This window comes from Muscardinus avellanarius (genome assembly GCF_963383645.1).
Source record: "Muscardinus avellanarius genome assembly, chromosome: 14".
Classification (NCBI taxonomy): Eukaryota; Metazoa; Chordata; class Mammalia; order Rodentia; family Gliridae; genus Muscardinus; species Muscardinus avellanarius.
In genome coordinates, this window is record NC_137800.1 from 44,624,356 (window position 1) to 44,647,393 (window position 23,038).

The 23,038-nt window shown below is 34.4% G+C and overlaps 1 protein-coding gene across 2 annotated transcripts in view; it reads left to right on the forward strand.

The window, feature by feature from the left end:
* SGCZ (sarcoglycan zeta) overlaps positions 1-23,038 on the forward strand; it is a gene marked incomplete at both ends in the record, with an annotated part of 462,334 nt that overhangs the window by 433,589 nt on the left and 5,707 nt on the right. For both annotated transcript variants that reach the window (XM_080710705.1, XM_080710706.1), the window contains 2 exons: positions 679-751; positions 16,669-16,792. In XM_080710705.1, coding sequence (XP_080566831.1) covers positions 679-751; positions 16,669-16,792 — 197 coding nt within the window. The remainder of the gene's footprint in view (positions 1-678; positions 752-16,668; positions 16,793-23,038) is intronic.

Sequence of the window (23,038 nt, forward strand, 5' to 3'; positions counted from 1 at the left end):
ATCCAGGAGTCTGGGAGAAAATGAAATAGAATCACTAAGTGAAAGTTTACAGCGAGCATTCAGCTGCTCAGCCAGATGTCAGAGTGCAAGACCTCTTCAACTATGACCCCGTATGAATTCAACAGTAATGAAATTGACTGAAGTGGCCTATCGTCTTAAGAAACAGCCTTAACTCCAAAAAAGGCAAAGTAATGAGACATGTTCTCTGTTGTTTGGTGATCACTCTAAATCTCTACGTGTGAGAATTGCTAAATGCCCTATGAGACTTATGTTTTTAAAGAACTAGTAATACAACACACTGGAGCTCAACTGCACATTTTCATTTATGCCCCACTGTTTGCAGGGTGACAGAACTCAATATTGTGATCTGTCCCTCTCTCTACTACACATCACTGGAAAAGAGATGGGTCTTTGATCTTTGATCAGAGGGTGAAAATTCTCAGTCAACCTGAACTTATAAATAATATAATCTTAAAAACAGTTAACCTAGTAACATTTAGATTTATCTTCTCTGGCTCTTCACTACCTTGTACACTTCTTCCAATATTGTTCTGTCATTTCCTCTGCTGTTTTCATTTTACTCATTTGGGGAAAAATATTTGATGCATAAAAATAGAGACAAAACCTAGTGTGTCTGTGGGCTTTCTTGTTCTGAGCACTGTGTTTCTTCTTCTCCAGGCACTGAAGGAGCAGTATTTGGCCACTCTGTGGAAACCCCTCACATCAGAGCAGAGCCATCCCAAGACCTCAGGTGAATACTGCCTCTCCTACCTGTGTCTTAATTTCCATCATGACCAACTGTTCTTGACCCTTGGTATATGAAGAATTAAAATAGTGCATGTGCTATGTAATTGCATGAAGAATTGACATTTCCTAGCTCCATGGCAAACAGTCAAGTTTACGTGGGAGTAAGATGATGTGAGTTATTATTCTAATTTTTCTATATTTTTAATGTGCTAGCAATAATTATAAAAATAAATATACCAGGCTGGAGGAATGTGGAACATAAAAGGAAAAGACAGTTATTGACCAAGATGTAAAGAGGACTCATAGAATAGGGATGTTATCAACAGATGAATGGTTTGCAAGATTATGGGAAATACACACAATAGAATTTTATTCAGCTATAAAGAAGAACAAAATCCTGTCATTTGCAAGAAGATGGAAATTTCTGGAGAGGATTATGTTAAGTGGGATCAGCCAAGCACAGAAGGAGAAGGGACATATGTTTTCTCTAATATGCCCAAACTAGGGAGCATTGGAGATATCAGAGGGACTCCAGATAATGGAGGGGAAATCTCAGCAAAGTTTGAGTGAAAAGATAGGAGAGGAGGAAGGCTGAATTTGATTAATGAGGGACTGCATCCGAATATGTGTAAAAGTATGAATATGGCATGGTTACCCTGGACAATCATTGTTGGAGGGGAGGGAAAATGGGGGCGAGGGCAAGAGGGCACCAAGTACAGTTTAAATGTATACCATTTATTTTCAATAAAAAATTTGTATAAAAAATAGGGATGCTGGAAAATCTGACAAAGATAATGAAACGCAGGCTATTAACAGGCATAAAGGAAGAAAAAGTAGTGATAAATGTTCTAAGTAATCAAGCATATTACTAGAGGGAAATGTAGAAGCAAATACAAAGTAGAATCAGAAAAAGAATGTTATTGCCTATGGCAGATTGTTTAGTATCATATTTATAAAATTAATCTTTCTATTATGCTGTTTCTAAGAGGCACATGTACACACACACACACACACACACACACACACACACACACACATGTTTTTTCTACCCCTAAAATTGTGGGATCTCAATATTGTAGGGAATTCTTCTCAATATGATATTGACAACTGTTAATAAACATTGAAATTTTGAAATCAAACTAACAGTTCCATATTCTTGTCAATAAAGAAAGATTTGTGTATTAAATGGATCACATAATTAATTTTGATAAGTAAATCAAAGTCTGAATGCATTGGCTATAAGAATTTTCCTAGAAGGCAACAACAATATTAAAATGTCACATGTTAAAAATCACTATTTACTTTAATAAACTGAGTTTCTCTCTAGGAAAACATAATAAAATATTAATAAAAACCATCTTATCTCATAAAGATCATTATTCAGACATCGGATAAGCAGATACACTCAAATAAAAACAAAAATAAAGTTTAAAAGTTTTAATACAAAAATGTTGTACCATCACAACAGTAAATTTTTCAGATCTGAATAGTTGTATGCTAAGATTTTTCTAAAGAACTTAGCTTCTCATTCATTGAAGAACACAAAATCATATACTCGTGAATAGTATCCTCCTCATGTGATCCAGCCATTTTATAAGTGTAAAATAGTAATTATTTGTCTTATGTAGAAGCCAGCGGAATTGGTAAATGTTGTAGAATAAACATAAACAGCATCTCTTCTATAGTCTTGATTTATGACACTTTTCTCAACTAAGAATTCAGTGTGTGTGTGTGTGTGTGTGTGTGTGTGTGTGTGTGTATGTGTGATTATTTTATCCCTCTCCACTTAAAAAGACTGAAAGATTGTAAATTGCTGGGCTTGGTGGTGCACATTTGTAATCCCAGTACTTGGGAGGCTGAGACAGGAGGATCTGGGTTTGTGGCCAGCCTCAGCTACTTAGTGAGGCCCTCTGCAACTTAGTGAGAACCTGTTTCAAAATAAAAAAATAAAAAATAGTGCTGGAGGTATAGCTCAGAGGTAGAATGCCCCTGGGTTCCATCCCCAGCACCACATATACACACACAAAAAAAGTTGTAAGTTGCATTAGAACAAGAATCCACAAAGTTGGGCGTGTTGGCTCATGCTTGTAATCCCAGCATTCGGGAGGCTGATACCGTAGGATCGCGGTTCGCGGCCAGCCTCAGCTACTCAGCTACTTAGTGAGGCCTTTGCAACTCAGTAAGACCCGGTTTCAAAATAAAGAATACAAAATAGGAAAGGGGGTTTAGCTCGGAGGTTGAATGCCCCTGGGTTCCATCCCCAGTACTGAAAAAAAAAAAAAAAAAAAAAAAAAGAATCCACTTATCCACTTGCCCCTTGTTTATCATTTCTGGTATAGCATCCAGTAATGTATCTCATATATAGCCATGTGATAAACATGCATTAGTCTGAATTGCTTTAAGAAAGAAAAACTGAATAGGGAAGAAACTAATTATGTGATATAAAAAATGTTGCAATGTTGCAGCTACAAGACATGTGGATAGCATTGATAACAGTTATTTTTAGACTGTTTTAATCTAGGCAACAGACATTGAAAGACAAGGACACTGCAATCTCACTCATGTGGACCATAAAAAAGTTGATCTGATAGAAGTTGAAAGTAGAAAGTATAATGGCATTTGCAAGAGGAGATAGGGAGCATGGGAGGGAGGGTGGGATGGGGAGAGGTTGATGTGAGGACTGAGTTTTAGGCAGGAGAAAGAAGTTCTGTTGTGCTACTGCCCAGTGGGGTGAGTATAGACAGTGATAATGTATGCTATATTTAAAAAACCTGTTTGAATAGTTTCACCACAAATAAACTTTTGAGTAAATAGATCTTTAACCTGATTTAAAACAGCACAATACAAACATGTACTAAAATATCACAGGGTACCCCGTAAATATGCAGAATTTCTCTGTTATATCTGTTAAATTAATTTAAGAATAAAATAATATTAACATTTAATAGTAACATTTAAACCTAAAACATAAATCTAATTTGCTAATTTATTTAAAAAATTTTAAACTTTCTAACTTGAATAAGAAACATTCTTACTTCAATCACTTTAGTGATTGGTGATTGTGCACTCATTTTATAGTTTTTGCTATGAAGAGCTTATTACTAAAAACAGAATAAGAACCAAACACTATTTTATTTTTCTAAGGTGTCTCAGAATTCACAAGTGTGAACATGAATAAAATTATAATTAATATATAGTGTTTCTGGTCTTTATTTCCAAATTAGTTTTTCATTAATTAAATGTTGAACTAGGCTAAATTTATCATCTGGTACTGAAAGTAGAATTAAAACTTCTAAGATTGTTACTAATCTAAATTCTAAAACTGAAAGAGAATCAAGGAAAAGACATAATTGGGGAAGTTAATTATTCATTTGTGTACTAAAAACTAAATCAGGGCTTCTGAGAACATCTTTACAAGACTTGCTGATAATTTTCCTTTCTAGGCAATAAGAAGTCCTCTTAGTTCACACCTAATGCCCATCAACAAGGTGAGATGGGTCAGTCAAGTAAACAAAATAGTCATTTGTAGAGTAAGTAGCTGGTTTTCTTTTGTTTTGTTATTACTAAAAATAAAAGACTTTAGAAAATAATTTCAAAAGTTTGTAATTGAGTGTAGAAAATATTTGTGATGGGAATATGGATTCCTATCATTTATTCAACACATTTTTGACAAGTGTTTAATAATGAGTTTTACTCTAGGTTTCAGTTGCTCTTTAGACCTATACTTGTGGACACAATTTGATTTACCGTATAAAGCAATATTGTTTTGTAGTAGGGGTCTATATCTTAAAAAGTTAAGAAGATACATTTTGAGTAGTTAGCAAGAATATAATAATATTTGCCTAGAGTGGCTCAAGTCTTAACATTCTTCTTTTTGAATTTTTAAATATGTGGTTATTACAGTTGAAAGAGTTTTTGTACCCTATAATGAGAAGTGATGAAAATCTTGTGTAATACCCATTATCCAGAAACAGTTCAGATCTGAGATCCATTCACTGTGCCATGAATAAGAAAAAAATCTGGAACTGGAATCAGTAAAATAAATTAAAGCTTAATCATATAACTGGCATCTCTTCATCATTCTCATTCTTGTATGAATACAAATTTAAAATGAAATGGAAAGGTTGCAGAATCCAGATTAATCTCTGAAAACATGTAGCTCTAATTTAACTCAATCTCACATTCAATAAAAAGCCACTATTTATTCACTACCAAGTATTTTGCCCTGAGGTATTTCATCAGTAACAAGGTAAATTATTTTGCTAGTATTTTTTTTTCTCTATGAGGGAAAAATACACACACACACACACACACACACACACACACACACACACACACACACAGTTGTTCCTCCCCACAATAAAGTAGTATATTTTCTTTTCTTTTCTCTTTTTATTATTTTCGCTTCTTTGCTATTCTCCTCCTTTCCCAACCCCACCTCTTTCTTCTCTTCTCCTTCCTCCTTTTTGTCACTTCTATGTATGTATTTGTATATTTATTTAGAGTTACAAGCAAATGAACATTATAAGAAGATTAATTTACTTACAATCTGGAGAATACAAAGCAATAGTTAAGAGATTTGTTTGATCTAAATTAATGGAAGAGACTACAATGGGCAGTATGAGTGTTCCAAAAAGAATCAAAGTAGGAAAACAAAAATAATGTGATTTTCTACTGAAGAAAGCTCACCATAGTTTGAAGCAAAAAGAGAGATTTCTTTTCTGCTCGGGTCTCTGTATATGTTGATGGTATTTGCATTAGCACACTTTTCTACTCAGTTCTACATTCTATTCACTCACAAAACTGCAAATTATTAATGGGTGCCTCCTGTGTCTTTAGCACTGTTAAATATTTACAAAGAACAAGATGCATGATCCTGAAGTTCTGCTCAAGCATTCATTTAGTAACTGCGTTTGCAACTTAGTCTTTAAAAAGTGTGACTTCTCTTCTCCCAAAAGTCTTGATGAACAAGGCTACTTAGATTTTAGATTTGTTTTTTTTGTTTTTTTGTTTTGGGGGGTCTGGAGGTGGAACCCAGAGGCATTCGACCTCCGGGCTACAGCCCCTGCCCTATTTTTTATTCTTTATTTTGAAACCAGGTCTCACTGAGGTGCAGAGGGCCTCACTAAGTAGCTGAGGCTGTTGGCGAACCACGATCCTCCTGTCTCAGCCTCCTGAATGCTGGGATTACAAGCATGTGCCACCAAGCCCGGCTCTTAGATTTTAGATTTGATCATTAAAGTAATATCTTAAAAATAAAATCTCCTAGCCATTCTAGGGAGTTTCGAAAAGTCCAAAGTATTGTTTTTATTCTTACAATTTGTTGTGATTTACTTTGTACAGTAGGTTATTTTGTAGTATCTTATTTGAAATAGATTAAATTTGCAATTATTTTCTAGTTTTCCTTCTATTTTAATTGAAAACTATAGTTTGTAATGTATTTATTAGTTTTTAATATAGTAGGTAAAAATGGAATTTATTTTTGCACAGTGTTAAAAACCAACTTTAGCCGGGTTTGGTGTCGCAGGTTTGTAATCCCTGCGCTTGGGAGGCAGAGACGATCATGCAGGTTCCAAGCCAGCCTTGCTGGCTTAAGAGACCCTGTTTCCAAATAAAATATAAAATAGGTATGGGAGTGTAGCCCAGAGGTAGAAGGGTTCCATCCCCAGTACCATCAAACAAAATAAAACTTTAGTTTTTTCAGTAAAGGTAAGTCAATTTATTAAAGAATATTTTAACATTTTTACAATTTTTGTTATTGTTATTTGTTCTTGTTAATTTAACCAGGTGCATTGTACTTCTAAGCTACACTCCCAGCCCTATTTTATTTATTTATATTATTATTAATAATAATATATAATTATTATGATAATAATAATAATTATTATTGGTGGTACTGGGGATGGAACTTTCTACCTCTGGGCTACACTCCCAGACCTATTTTTTATATTTTATTTGGAAACAGGGTCTCTTAAGCCAGCAAGGCTGGCTTCGAACCTGCGCTATCCTCCTCTCTCTGCCTCCCAAGCATGGGGATTACAAGCGTGAGCCACCACACCCGGTTTATTTTTTATCTGAAAACAGTATCTTGCTAGGTTTTTAAGAACCTAGCAAGATATCTGAGGCTAGCTTTGAACCGGTTCTGCGAAACTCCTATTTCAGCCTCCCAAGTACTGGGATTACAGGTGTGTACTATCACACCTGGCTTGTTAAATTACCTAATTTTTTGTACTCTGATGTTATTCTTGCACTCATCAGATATTAATTTCTTTCTTTTTTTGCAGTATTGGGGATGGAACCCAGGGGCATTCTACCTCTGAACTACACCCCCAGCCCTATTTTTTATTCTTTATTTTGAAACAAGTTCTCACTAAGTAGCTCAGGAAGGCCTCACTAAGTAGCTTAGGCTGTCGGTGAACTGCAATCCTCTCGTCTCAGCCTCCCGAATGCTGGGATTACAAGCGTGCACCACCATGCCTGCACATCAGATATTAATTTCTTTTCAATGGTTTTGATTTGTTTGAGATTCTGTTGTGTTCCAATAACCAAATATTTTATTTTGAATTCTAATATCATTTTGTTTTAAGTAAAATGACTATACCAAAGACTAATTTTTAAATCATACTTCATTTTTATTTAAAATATTTTATTTGCCACTCATATTTTCTTCTCCCATTAAAAATGTTTTAAAATTTAAAAAGATTTTACCAAGTTTCTTGTGAGGGTTTTATTTATATTTTATTATTATAAAAACAGTCACGCCGGGTGTGGTGGCACACACTTGTAATCCCCGACCTTGGGAGGTGGAGACAGGAGGATCGCGCTGGTTCGGAGCCAGCCTTGCTGGCTTAAGAGACCCTGTTTCCACATAAAAAAGTTAAAAATAGGTCTGGGAGTGTAGCCCGTCGGAGTGTATCCCGGAGGTAGAAGGGCTTCCAGGAATCCCAGTACCACCAAAAAAATAAAATATGAAAAAAATAAATAAATAAAAGCAGTCACATTTTTATTATATGATTTTTTTTTTGTGGTACTGGGGTTTCTGGAAGCCCTTCTACCTCCGGGATACACTCCCAAACCTATTTTATATTTTTATTTGGAAACAGGGTCTCTTAAGCCAGCGGCTGGCTTCCAACCTGCTCGATCCTCCCAAGCACGGGGATTACAAGTATGCGGCACCACCCCAGGCCAATATGGGATTTTTTTTTTTTAATACAAGAACATATCACATTATTGTATTTTCAGGTAGAGTATAATAAAGCAAATATTCTTATGCACTACTGGAACTGAAATAATTATAAAATGCAGATAGTAAATAATACAACATTTATAGAAATATATATGCAACCAAAATTATAAATTTTTAATAGCATTCTTATAGATCTCTAACATACCTTATTCCATTTTAATACAGCCTATGACAGTGAAACATCAGGACCAATGGAGAGTTTTTATGTTATGGAGATATCTCCATGGTATTAAATCTTACAAGTTTAATCAGAAAAAAATAAATTTAAAAAATGGATAATCCTAAAAAGGATTCCTTTTTTTTCCAGCATTTTTCTATGACAATTTTCATATGCACAATTAAAAGCATCGTTTAGAAACCATTAATATACCCAGCCAATTAATTAGAGCACTGTAGCTTATATGTGTTTAAACACTTCTTTATCCTTTCTACTCTACATTCAATAGGGTATTTTAGTTTTGTTAATTTCAGTATAAATTTTATAAAGACTATATATTTCTCCCTAATCACTGCAACCTACATAGCATTGAATAGTGTTCAAAATATTTGTACAGTTGCTTTTCTTTTGTTTGTTTGTATATTTAGTGCTCGGAATCAAACCCTGGGAAACTCTACTTCTGGAGTACACCCCCAGCCCTATTTTATTTTTTATTTTGAAATAGGGGTTCACTAAATTGCAGAGGGCCTCACTAATTACCGGAAACTGGACACAAACCTGGGATTGATCCTCTTATCTTTACTTCCCAAGTACTGGGATTACAAATTTGTCTCCTCATGCCCGGCTTCTTTTGTTTTAAAATAGTTATGCAGTGCTGAGAGGCCCTCCACAACTCAGTGAGACCCTGTTTACTTTATAAAAAAAGTTGCAAGAGTATAGGACTAAATAGTGATCTTGAAATATATATCTGATTCTCATGCTTGGGGATTATGAGAAGGGAGGTCTGTCAAGCCAGGACCCTGTCATTCTTCTGTGAAACCTGATTCTTGTGTACTCAATAAATGAAACTTCACTTCATGGGAAGCTTGGCCAGCTAAAAAAAAAAAAAAAAAATTGGGCTGAGGATGTAGCTCACAGGAGGCAAAATGCCCCTGGGTTAAATTCTCAGTACCAAAATAAAATAAAATAATTATGCAACACAATGCTCAAAGTTTAAGTGTGCATTCACTGAATTCTGACAAGCACCCAAATACCTGTCAAGGCACTGTTACTTAAAAGATTCTTTATGCCCCTTCCTAGTAAATCTCCACACCACCCACAAGAAGCAACCTCTATTCTCATCTTTTTAAATCATAGATTAGCCTCATTTAGTACTAAATATAAATCAAGTGTACAATATGTAATTCTTTGTAAAAATTGTATTCACTCTACATAGTATTTTTGACATCCATTCCTGATAATATCTTTGTTCATAAATTAGTCTTAGAGTTGACTGGTATTTCATTATGTAAACATGCAATAGTTTGCATATATATTTTCCTAGTAATGAAAAGAGAATATATTCTGTATATTCTAAAATGTATGGGGAAATGTCAGAATTTTGCAAAAGGGTTGTATCCTTTTACTTTTCTACCAAAATAGATGAGGTTTTCAGTTGCTGCACATCTTCACCACATTTGCTGTTACCAGTCTTACTGATTCAGGACATTAGATATTTCCTGGTATCACATTATGCCTATAATTTGCCACTATCTGATGACTAACCATATTAACCATTTTTTCATAGGCATACATCTTTAGTGTTCTCTCTAATATGTATTTCCATATTTTAGATGAGTTTTTTATTTTTTATTTTTGAGTTTGAGGATTACTTATATATCCTTATATAAGTCCATTGTAACATATATACATATATATGTATGTGTGTATATTTATATGTATATGTGTATGTTTCATGAATATTACTTCCCAGTTTCTGTGTTTCATATTCGTTCAGTTAAACATTCATTCATCAGTGGTTATTTTTAAAGGCAGCTCTGAATCTTGAATACATTTAACTTATATTTTAAAATATTTACTAGTTATTATTTCTTGCAACCCAAGACATTTTTGTCCACTTCTAACTCACAAAGGTATTTTCCGTTAAAAGCTGTATGTTTTTTTTTAATTATTATTGATGTGTTATGAAACTGGGGATTGAAACGTGGGCTTAGTGCCTGCTAGATAAAGGCTGTACCACTGAGCTACAGACCTACTCCAGCTTTTACTTTTGATTAGAGCATGTAATATAAACTGAGGTTCTTCTTGTCCCTATAGATATCCAGTTATTCTGGAATATTTTTTTAAAGAATACTTTTCTCATTGGATGGCTTGGTTGCCTTTATCAAAAATCAAATGACTATATAAGTAAAAATATTTTATGGAGCTTATTTTATTCGATTGTATTATTTGTTATCTTTTTGTCATTTCCAGCACTACCTCGATTACTATAGTTTTATAATAAAATTTTAAGCTCATTAACATTTTACCCTTTCAAGGTTGCTTTGACTATTCTGGGATCTTTGCACCCGCCACAACATCCTGAGAAAATAATCCTATCACCTTTATATTCAAGTACTTCATAGGTAAAATATGAGTAACTATAGTGCCCATTTTTAAGTACTAGTAGGATGAGTAAGAGATTAAACCATACAGAGTTTTAGATACAGAATAAGTTTTCAGTATTAACATTATTTTTTATTATATTATTGCAATTATATGGCTAACTAACTAATAAAGAAGGGCAAATCTAATGATGTTTTGCTTTGACTACAATATTCTATTTTAAAGTATTTTAAAGTTATGGTTTTATTTATTAGGTTACTGAGTCCCAGTGAATTTAACTAGATTTAAAATCTGAAGTGGAATTAATGTGTAGTTTCTTATTCAAATTTCTATGCTTAATTCTCTCATTATGTTGATATAACTCTTACACATAGTAATTAAATTTCAGTGTGTTTATATATCACTGTCCTAGACTATTTCATAGGAGTAATTTACATGACTTTAGAGTATGCAGCAACCCTTTCAATATAGAGAATACTTTTCCATTATCCTATTCATAATATAGATTGTAAGAGACTCTACACAGCTTGTAGAGAAGGCCTGGGGAATACTCTTTATAAAATAGTCAAGGAAGTAAATAATTACAAAATTATCAATTTCAATAAGCTGTATGGCTATCAATATGTGATGCTTTTTTATTGCATATTTCATAAGCATTGTACCTAAATCTGTCTGCTCTGTGGTGTTTGTTTTTTTTTTTTGCCTAAGTAACATAATCATGTGGCAACTTTAATGCAATCCCTTTTGAAAGAGTGATAAATTTACTTGCACTTAAATACAGAACTGACTTTTGTACTGTTAAACTACATGGAGTTCAGTTCTCTTGGATTATAGAAGGAGCTATAGAGCAAAATGTATGCACCATTTTGTGAAGAAATTTCTTTTTTCCCTATTCAGCTTGTAATACCTGGAGACAATGTAAAGCTCCAGATAACGTGTGTGTGTGTGTGTGTGTGTGTGTGTGTGTGTGTATGGGTATGGGTATGTAAATGTAGATATACATGCAAGTAAAAAACACTGATATTGTATTATTCAGATACATCTTTAAATGTTTACAATAAATTTTCTTTTTATAAGTGTTAATTTACATTTTTAAACCTCACATATATTTTTGTCCTGTAATAATTTTTCCCCCAAATTTTAGTTTATTTGCTTATGCTAAGTGACCAGGAAAGCTTATAAATATATTTCATAAGCTTGCTTTAATTTTCATGTTCATAAGAAATATTTGCCTAGTGCAGCATGTTTATTTGAAAATATAATTAAGAAATCCTCTAAATATTTTAAGTTTTTAATTTATACTCTTTAACTGAATATGCCATAATTAATTTTGAATCCTTAGTATATACTACTTGCCTGAATATTGAATATTATTTAAAATATACATTGCTATTTTAATAGCAACTGTATTCTTCTCTAATGATTAGTATATTTAATTTTTTCAAAACTAGTAAAATATACAATTGGAGCTTGTTTAATTAAAAGTTAATTACTTCAGTAAGATTGTTACCACTTTGCTAATATTTTAATGTACAGTGTGATGTAAAATATTTATATTTGTTTAGAAATTATATGTCTTAAGCCAAAAAATTAGTTGATAAAAGATGAAATTATTCATTTGGAACAACAAACACCCAGAGAATAGCCAAAGTAGTTCTAAGCAACAAAAACCATACAGGAGGTATCACAGTACCTGACTTCAAATTATACTATCAAGCCACAGTAATAAAAACAGTATGGTGATGGCACATAAACAGACACAGAGATTAATGGAGCAGAATAGAAGACTCAGAAACGCTTTCCCTAATATGTGAGAGCTAGGGAGAAATGGGTCATAAGAAGAACTATAAATGAAAAAGGAAATCCTATAGCGGAGCAAACAAGACAACCTAAAGGAAAAGAAAGGAGAGGGGAAGAGGAAAATCTCTAAAACACACAATGTACTTAAACATATCGAAGTGAACCACTAACCCAATCAAGGGAAGGAGGGATGGGGAGGGAATGGGGTGGGAATTGAGTAGGAGTTAAATCAGTGATGTGTACATTTATGTACACACAAGTTTTTTACCCCAATATGATGTATGAATATAATGCATCAATTAAATATTAAAAAAACAAATTTGCCATTTATAGCCAACTGATTTTTGACAAAGGGGCCAAAAACATACACTGGATAAAAGATAGCCTCTTCAACATATGATCTTGGCAAAACTGAATAACCATATGCAGAAAAACAGAAATAAATTCTATTTTCTCACCCTGCACAAACTCAATTCAAGATGGATCAAAGACTTGAAAATCAGACCAGAGACTTTACAGCTCCTTGAGGAGGGCATAGGTCTAACACTTTAACACATAATCACAGCTAAAAACTTTTTGAACAAGACTCCAAAGGCAGTTCAATATGTGGAATTGCATGAAACTGAAGAGGTTCTGTACACCAAAGGAAACTATCAAGAACTTCAAGAAAGAGCCTAAAGAATAGGAGAAATTTTTGCCAACTATTCCTTTGATAGAGGACTAATATCTAGAATATACAGAGAACTCAAGAAACTCACCTCTAAGAAAACAAATAATCAAAATGGGAAGTGAACTAAATAGACACTTCACCAAAGAAGAAATTCAAATGACCAATAAATGTATGAAAAATATTCAACATCAGTAGCAACCAGAGAGATGAAAAACAAAACTACCATGAGATTTTACTTAACTCCAACTAGAATGGCAATCATTCAAGTCACAAACAACAATAAATGCTGGCAAGGATGTGGAGAAATGGGAAGTCTAATACATTGTTGGTGGGATTGCACATTGGTGCAGCCACTTTGGAAAACAGTATGGAAATTTTCAGGAGAATGAGAACAAACCTCCCATATGATCCAGCAGTACCCTTTCTGGGTATCTATTCAAAAGAATAGAAACCAAACTACCAAACTAATACATGTGTACCTATGGTCATAGCTACACAATTCACAGTTTCCAAGCTGTGGAACCAGCCAAGATGTCCATCAACAGATGAATAGATTACAAAACTATGGGATATGTACACAAGGAAATTTTATTTTGCCATAAAAAAGAACAAAATTATGTCATTTTGGAGGAAGTGGATGGAACCATTATGGTAAGATTAGTTAGTTACAAAATGTAATAAATCAAATACTCTTCCTAATATTCAGAAGTTAGGGAGAAAAAGGGTCATAGGAACTCTTGACTAGGAAGGAGAAACCATAGATGAGCAAATAAGGTGATATAATGGAGAAGGATGAAAGGGGGAAAGAGGGAAATTCCTTAATGTACATAAAGTACATTAATAAACATATCAAAGTTTAATCACTAAGCCAAACATGAGAAGGAGGAAGAGGGGAGGGAATGTGGTGGGAATTGGGGAAAGGCTAAATAAATGATGTGTACATGTATGCCTCTAGTTTTAGGTTTTTGTCCTCAATTATTCTGAGACATTATCATTATCCTCTCTAGATCTCTACCATTAAAAAATAAACATTCCACAACTTTGGACTTGAACTCGGGTAGCAGAGTAGAGAGAATCCTTGAGATGAATTCAACAGATTTTTCTCTAAATCACCTTTATTTTATGAATCAATAAAATATTTGCCTGACAGATGGGAAAAAGGCAACAGATAATTACTGATTTTAGTTTTCTACTGGTGTTTTTATGTTCAGAGTCATTTTCATTACACCAAATAACTAAGGTTTTTTTCAGCTTAACATGTCCAAAAAGGTCAGAATATTCAAAAGGTTCACTGCTGGGTGAATGTGAAAACAGACTAAATACAACAAGTGGGACAGGGGAAGAGATTTCATTAATATATCAAAATACTGATCCTTCTTAAGGCTTATAACAATTCCATAAGTAAACATTGCAATTGTGAATTTAGTGAAGATGGAATTAAGGCTTACTGCTTTGGTTTACATCCTTGGATCCAGGTCTATGGCCTCTTAATCTTTATTGCCTTTTCATGTCTATCTTCCAAATAAGTATTGAAAACACTCTATGCCTTCTCTTGCAATGGATATCTGAATTCTAAAATGAACATATGGATATAATAAAGATTTTCTGATTAAATAATTAATAATTATGAAATTAAAAAACAGAAATTCTTAACATATTTAATGTTTCAGTACCAAATGTCAAGCATGGTATAAACTATTCACATGTTAAATATGCATATTTAACTACCAAATATATGAAAAATAAACAACCTATTTTTATAGACCATAAACTCAACCATATTAATTACTGAGTAAAATAAGTGTGTTATACCCTTCATTTGTAAGTTCACCAAGTTGTGTTTTCTTGAATATTAGATTTATAATCTGTATTAAACATTAATTAATTTTAATTAAGTTCTCATCTAACTACTGTATAAAATTCCAATGTATTCAAACTTATATAATCACAAATAATGCTATAGATAACATTTTTATGATTTCTTTAAGGTTTTAAATGTTGTGTGCAAAGTATACACATTTTTGTTTAAAACAAAAACAAAATGCAGATATTTCTTTAAAGGAGACATCTCAGGCCGGGCGTGGTGGCGCACGCTTGTAATCCCCGCGCTTGGGAGGCGGAGACAGGAGGATCGCGCTGGTTCGAAGCCAGCCTTGCTGGCTTAAGAGACTCTGTTTCCACATAAAAATGTTAAAAAATAGGTCTGGGAGTGTAGCCCGTGGGAGTGTATCCCGGAGGCAGAAGGGCTTCCAGGAACCCCAGTACCACCAAAAAAAAATAAATAAATAAATAAATAAAGGAGACATCTCCAGCTGGGCGTGGTGGCACATTCTTGTAATCCCAGTACTTGGGAGGCTGAGACAGGAGGATTACAGGTTCACAGCCAGCCTCAGCTACTTAGGCCCTCTGCAACTTAATGAGACCCTGTTTCAAAATAAACAATAAAAAATAAGGCTGGGGGTGTAGCTCGGAGGTAGAATGACCCTGGGTTCAATCCCCAGACAAGACAAAAACAAAAATAAAAACAAAACCTGTTGGTCTTTCCAGGGATTGTATTAAAATGTCACAGAGGCCCATAAGAGATGAAAGTTCAAAGTTGTTTTGCTGCATGGAAGCAAAACAAAGAAAACAATAAAAAAAACATTCAAAGTAATAAAATCACTTTTTCTAAAAGTTGACTCTTAATACCACTTAAGAATCTTTGACTTTTAATTTTTCTTAAGAAGGAGCTGAATCTCAGAGATCTATTTGGAGTGTGTGTGTGTTTGTGTGTGTGTGTGTTTTCTGCAAAAAAGAAAACACCCAAAAAACAAAAAAACTCTGAATCTGCTTTCAAAGGAAATCAGTTGCTCTGGATTATGGTGAATGTGAGCTTGTGGGGACCTAATATCCTGTGGTCAAGGGGAAGGGGCAATTGTATCCCAAGGGAAAAATACGTACCCAGAAAGGCCAACTGGCAAATACTGCCTCTTCTCCTACTAGTGCTTTTTGTCACTGCATTCTAGTTTCTATATACTATTCTCCTATTTGATGTTTTCCTTAGACTTATGTTATTCATTTTATGGACATTTCACTGGGCCAGTAGAAGCCATCAGATAAAATGTGATATTTCTTTATTTTAATTAATTCCCAGAGGTGTAATGAGTACTTGAAATTTTTCAAGTTTATAAAATCTGGACTGTGTACTTGAAAGTTTACAATATTAATGATTTTCATTAGAGCTTTCATCTTTGCAAGTCTGGGGCTCTTCATTAAGGAATAAGTACGCCCTAAATTCTAACAATTTATTTGTTAAAATTCCATCATTAATATTGATAACATATAAAAGATTTAAACATGTAAACTCATCTTAACCTACTTTCCATGAGCATTATACAGGGAAACAACATAAGAAATTGTTACTAAATCACTGGGTAAATGATAGCAAATAATTAATCTAAACAAATGAAGTTTTTATAATGAGCCAGAAAAATAAAATAAATAAACAAATCAGTAAAAATTATTCTAAAACCTATTTTGGCTTGAAATCCTTGCTTGGAATCTTGAGGATTTGTAGTTATGCCTGCTTGTGTTTGCTTGGTTGGTCGTTTTCAGTTCATGAATGTCTTCTATTTAGCTCATTTTTCTCTCTTAATGATTTGTTGTTTTTGTTTTTTCTTTTAGGCTAGAATCACCCACCCGATCCTTGATAATGGAGGCTCCTCGTGGGGTCCAAGTGAGCGCTGCTGCAGGTGACTTCAAGGCCACCTGCAGGAAGGAGTTGCATTTGCAGTCTACAGAGGGGGAGGTAAGGCCACACTTGTTTATTGCTGAGGGTGCTTCTCAAGGCGCATGTTCATGGGGCCATTTGAGAAATGTATTTTTGCTTCATGAGAAAATTTAAATTTATGAAAGTATTACTGTTTTTGAATATCAAATTTGATAAAGCTAGGATTGCTTTCTTATGGCAAAGCTCCATTTATTTTAAGTGGGGCATCTAACTTCTTGTAGTTACAAAAAATCACCATAAAAACATAACTAATATTAAGATAATATGAAGAGTGAAGGCAGTTTTACCTTGTTCTCTTTGGATCTTGACTTTGTTTTTCAAAGGATAATCAATGGGTACTAAGTTACAACTAAAAAGGAGTAAGATGTTCTAGGGTGCTATTGCACAGAAGGGCAACTACAGATAACAAACAGTAAGGCACTGCATGTTTTATAGAGCTACAAGAAAAGATTTTGGAAGTTTTACCATAAAGAAATTACAAAATATTTGGGGAGCTAAATATGTTTAACTCAATTGAAACATTATACAATACTTACACGTAGTGAACATGGCATGATATAGCATTAATATGTGCAACATATATTTAAGCACCAATTAAAACTAAAATTTTTAAAAAGGTCTTTTCAAAATTTGTTTGGTAGGAATAGTAGATATATTCATCTAAGAGAAAGTAAAAGTTTATTTCATTATTTGTTATCATTAATTTTTCTTGAATAAGAATATACAAGTTAATGTTTTCTTCCCTGTTACGTTACACCCCAAAAAGTTCTCTTTTATGGTTTGTAATTTATTCAAATGCGATCACTGCCTGCTTTCAATAACCCTGACTTCTTGGTGTCCACCAACCCATGGTAATGTGGTAGAAACACATTTACTGGGAAGTGTAGTCAAAATATACAGCATATTATTTCATATATGTTTTTATAATTATATATTATTCCATATATTTTTAATCTACATATATCGATTAAAACAAAAGATTAAGTACTACTGGGAAAGATCTTGGGAATGGAGACCTGAACTCATGGACAGAATGAGGCATGCGTCGACAAAGAAAGAGAAACTCGGTAGGAAAGAATCTAAAATCTAGTAAGATAATAAACAGGTGTAAAACTTCCTCATTTTTTCAGGAAAATTGCACAGAAATAATATCTGAAGCGATAACACTAAGAAACTTGCAAAACTGACAAAGCTGTAAATTGGCAGATATTCCAGTCTCCATTCCTAAGATCCTCCCCTCTATTTAATCTTTTTGTTTTAATCAATATATTGGTCTTTTATTTGAGTGATTATTTTTATTTTTATCCTAGAATTCTCATCCATTCTTTTTGAAATCTTCTAAGACATCTTGGTAGTTGTTCTTTTTTATTTGTTTGCTTTTAGTTATACCTTAATTATTTTAAACCTTTATACATAATTCATATTCTGTGCTGTATATTTTTACTATAATTCCCAAATTTATCCTTAAGGATCTAAATCTGTTGTATGGGTATTCCTAGCAGTTTATTACTTTTTATTTTTGTTCATGAGTTCACTTACTTTTCTTTTTATTATGAGCTTGCAAAGGTCAAATTGAGAAGAAAAAGAATGGAAAGATAATCCAAGAATGATACTCTGGAATATCTCACAGGTCTTCATATATGATGATTTCATGATTAATTGATAATATTTTAAGTTTCTGCCATTATCTCAGTCACTAATTCAAGATAAATTTTGATTAGATATTTTCCCTACTTTTTATAAAGAGACTGGCAAAACCATAGTAACAGCTTAGTGGATAGTGAAGTATTTCTGATCCAGAAAAATGCTTTACAATATTTAAAAAATACAACCATATGTACTTTTAGGATACTTTTCCCTACAATTGCAAGCTGCATTGCTTTTATACTGCATCAAAGTCGAAATCTTTCTGAAGCATCTTGCATCCTTTTTAATGAATTGCTTTTAATTGTACTAATAATTTCATTTAAATTACTCATAATGAGGCCACTTAATATTATTAATCTTTGTTCTGCTTCTGTGAATGAACCATTTACATTGTTGTTGTTATTGTTGTTGTTGTTGTTGTTGTTGCAATACTGGGGATTGAACACACCAACATTCTATCTCTGACCTACACCCCCAGTTCTATTTTATATTCCTTATTTTGAAACAGGATTTCACTAAGTTGGGGAGGGCCTCACTAAGTAGCTAAGGCTGTCCTCGAACCTGCAATCTTCTGCCTCAGCCTCCCAAAGTACTGGGATTACAAGCATGTGGCTCTAAGCCCAGCTTAGAATTTCTGATCTTTCTCTCTATCTCTCTCTCTTCTCTCTATCTCTTTCTCTTCTCTTCTCTTCTCTTCTCTTCTCTTCTCTTCTCTTCTCTTCTGCTCTCTCTCTCTCTCTCTCTCTCTCTCTCTCTCTATATATATATATATATATATATATATATATATATATATATATATATATATTGGTACTGGAGATTGAACCCAGGAAAATTCTACCTCTGGGCCACAGCCATTTTTATTGTTCATATTGAAACAGTATCTTTCTTTCTAAGTTGCTGGGGTTGATAGAGAACCTGATCCTTCTATCTCAACCTCCCAAGTATTGCAATTATAAAAGTGCTCCACCACACCCAGAAACCTTTTACTTATGATCTTTTATTCAATGTATCAGAAGAATTGTTTTATTCGATTACAAGTCAAAATTAATTGTCAATTGAAGATTGTTATAAATAAATCATTACTAGTATTTTCATAACCATCAATTTTTATACTAAAAGATTATAGAAAGGCATACATTTTTATATGGCTAAAATAGCATGTAAGCATGTAATTTTCTTTATGAGAAATTGTGAAATGTAAAATATTTGTCATTTCTACATTTACTAGGCTACAGACAGATTTATTGTTTACTAAATAATATATAGAGAGATGAGATCCCTAACCTTAAATAATTTTTAAACTATTAAATATCAGACCAGACAATGTATTCAGGCTCCCAAAATAATGGATTAAACACAGGATGAAATTGTACATAAAGTTATTCACCAGAGAAGATGCAAAGTAATTTCAGACATAATGGTGCAAGGGATTTCAAATTGAGCTCTGAAGAAAGCAAGGATCTTAGTTGTACAGAGGATAGTGTAGGTGTTATAATAGTATATGTAGTGCAATGATGCATCATAAAATATGTGGCACAAAATCACAGAGGAGGATTTTTATTCTGAAAATGGATTAAGATTTTCTATGAGAATGATAGGCCTGATTTTAACTGGCAAAAATTAACTAAATAGATTATTGGTAGAGAGAAAACAGTGAGATGTGACAGAAAAGCTCAGAGGTGTGATCCCAAGGACTAGTGAGAGCTTCAGTACAAACAGATCATATGGTTTACAGGGCAATATCTATCGTCCCCTAAGACTCCGACCCGCAGGGGCTTAGAGAACGACACAGACACCTCTTCAGCTGAAATATGAATTCTTCTTTAATGGATCCTTAATATGTCTCAATATGTCTCTTCTAATATGTCTCTTAATATGTCTCTTAATATGTCTGACAATGCGTACAACAAGCACAATATATATCAGCATCATAATCCCTCCCTCTATTCTCTACCAACCCCAAGCTTCCACAGCTAGGGCATGCATACTTTTGACTCTCTCATAGGCAGGCTGGTGGTAGGCATCACTGATCATTCTGCAGGCACGTAGCATGGCACACTGCGCATGCTCAAGGAGACGTCCATCTTGTGAGTCTCATGACTTGGCTGCAAGCCTAGGCGCCATCTTGAATCCACGCTGGCAACAAGCCTAGGTGCCATCTTGGTCCAGCCGAGTGGGCCCCAACATCTCCCCCTTTTTGTTTTATTAAAATAAGGTTCGGGATCATGCCTGTCTTAGGTTGTCGACCCTCAAGGACCATTTTTACCTGTCATTGGGAGAACAATAGCATGATTGTTTCCCTGTCTTAGGTTGAAAGGTCCCGGGGACGATCTTACCCATCACTGACTACCGATCCAGCATACTGAGCCATACGTGGGGAGATGAGCCAGCTTCAAGGGCTGCCATAGCTTGCACCAATATGCACTGTTGTTGCAGTGTGCGTTGTCGAGTGTGTCTGATATATCCAACCAGGAAACAGCACACTACCACCAGCAAGAATGCCCAGAATGCCATGCCACCCCAATCTTTTAAGAAACCCAATGTTCCATGTATCAAGTCCATCCATTGTTGTACTGTGGCGACTTCCACACGGGTAGAATTAATTGCAACGATGGACGCTCAAAGCTCAATCATGGTGTGTTCAAATTCACGGATCCAAGTCTCTAGAAGCATCTTGCTTAATTGCCGAGACAAATTACCTGCATGGGAGAAATTTTGATACTGCACATACGTTATACATAATCCAGATAATTTATGAATACATGGTACCATCGCCATTTGCCCCAGAATGTCAACCTGTTCTTGTAACAGGTCTACTCTTTGATTTACCATTAATATGCCAGCTTTAAGTTGTCCATTTATTTGAGCTTGCTGAGCCATGGCAGTAGCCGCATGTGAGGATAGGGCATTCATAGTGGCTGCAGTATTTATAGACGTCGCCAAAGCGGCAGCAGCTGTAACTGCCGCGGTCACAGAGGCCACAATTATAGCAATAAGAGCAGAAATTCCAAAATCTCTCTTTTCTCGGTTCAGCAAAACTGGAAGGGAATTTATATTCACTCTTATTGGCCAAGGAACTGCTATAGGCAGTCGCATTACTACTGCCCAAGGGTGCATAGAAGCATTCCAGCAGAAAGTTAGAAAACAGGTATCAATAAAACAACCTAGACTATCATTAACCAAGGAACTATTAGAAACAAGCCAAAAAAATGTAGTAGTTACACAAACAGGAGTGGGTCCAAACGGGAGTTGTGGTTCCATTGAACAATTTACTTTGACGCTATCCTCAAAAGTATCAGAAAAATTCTGAGAATAGCTGCAATTTTTTGCAATTCCCCCTAAAATCATAGACATAGCTGTTATATCAGTACAGCCTCCTGCTATCCCACAGAGAAGCCAAATATTAAAAGGATTGGGTGGCTTATACTGTATAGGATTTTGATATGTATAATTATATCCTGCCCAAGTATAATTGCGCATAGTAGATATGCCTGGAGAAAAACTTAAATCATAGCCTGAAGAGGCCCAGACTACCTTAGAGTCTTGGCAATCAGTCCATTTAAATGGCCAGCTATGTGGGCTATAACATTTTGGAGCCCACCGTGGCTGCAAAGGAGCTGTTTTATTTTCGGGATGTTCATATCTAGAAAATGCTAAAGGAGCATATCCTTCTAAAACAGTAACATTTCCTATGGGACTGGAATCATTAAATGGCTGAAATTTTCCCATAGTTTGATTATATAACTGCACACATGGATTAGGACTATCATAGGTATCATTCAAAATTTTATTAGCATAAAAACATAAACTACCACTTAAAGTTATATTAAAAAATGCATAAGGCCTAATTTCTTCATCAAAGGGAATCCAGGGCAAATTTAAGGAACTATTGGTCGTAAAGAACCGAGGAAAAATGGTAGCAGTGGTAGATATAGGTAAAGGAAGAGGGAAAGCAGAAATAATTCCCCAAAGATCTTTTTCACCCATTCCAATGTTGAACATTACCAACAGAGTTAGCCATATCCATTTGTTGCTTGGCATCTTCCATTGGTTCCTGTACATGGCACACCAATCTTTCAGGAACCCAAATCGGCGAGTCTTTGTCCTGTGGGAAAACACACACTGACCCTCGAGCCCACGTTATCACTGGATCCGGACCATTCCATGCTCCTGTAAGAATATCTTTCCACATTGCTTGCCCTGCATAGCGCTCATGAGGTCTGTAATGTCTTTCCGCTGCTGTTTGTCCATTGGCATCCAACGTTAAAAAATTTAGAATAAATAATATAAGATTTAGTTTATCTTTTGGTGTGGTCCATTGAGCCCCTATTCCCTCTTTTTGTTTTATTAAAGCAGACTTAATAGTGGCATGGGCTCGTTCTACTATGCCTTGGCCCTGTGGATTATATGGTAATCCATGATTTAATTGTATAGCCATTTGGGCACAAAAATGAGAAAATCTTTGAGAAACATAAGCAGGTCCATTATCAGTTTTAATTTAGCGAGGGATGCCCCAGGCAGCAAAAGCCTGCAGACAATGGGAAATTACATGTTGGGCCTTTTCTCCAGTATGAGCAGAGGCAAAGATGACTCCAGAACATGTATCCACGGAAA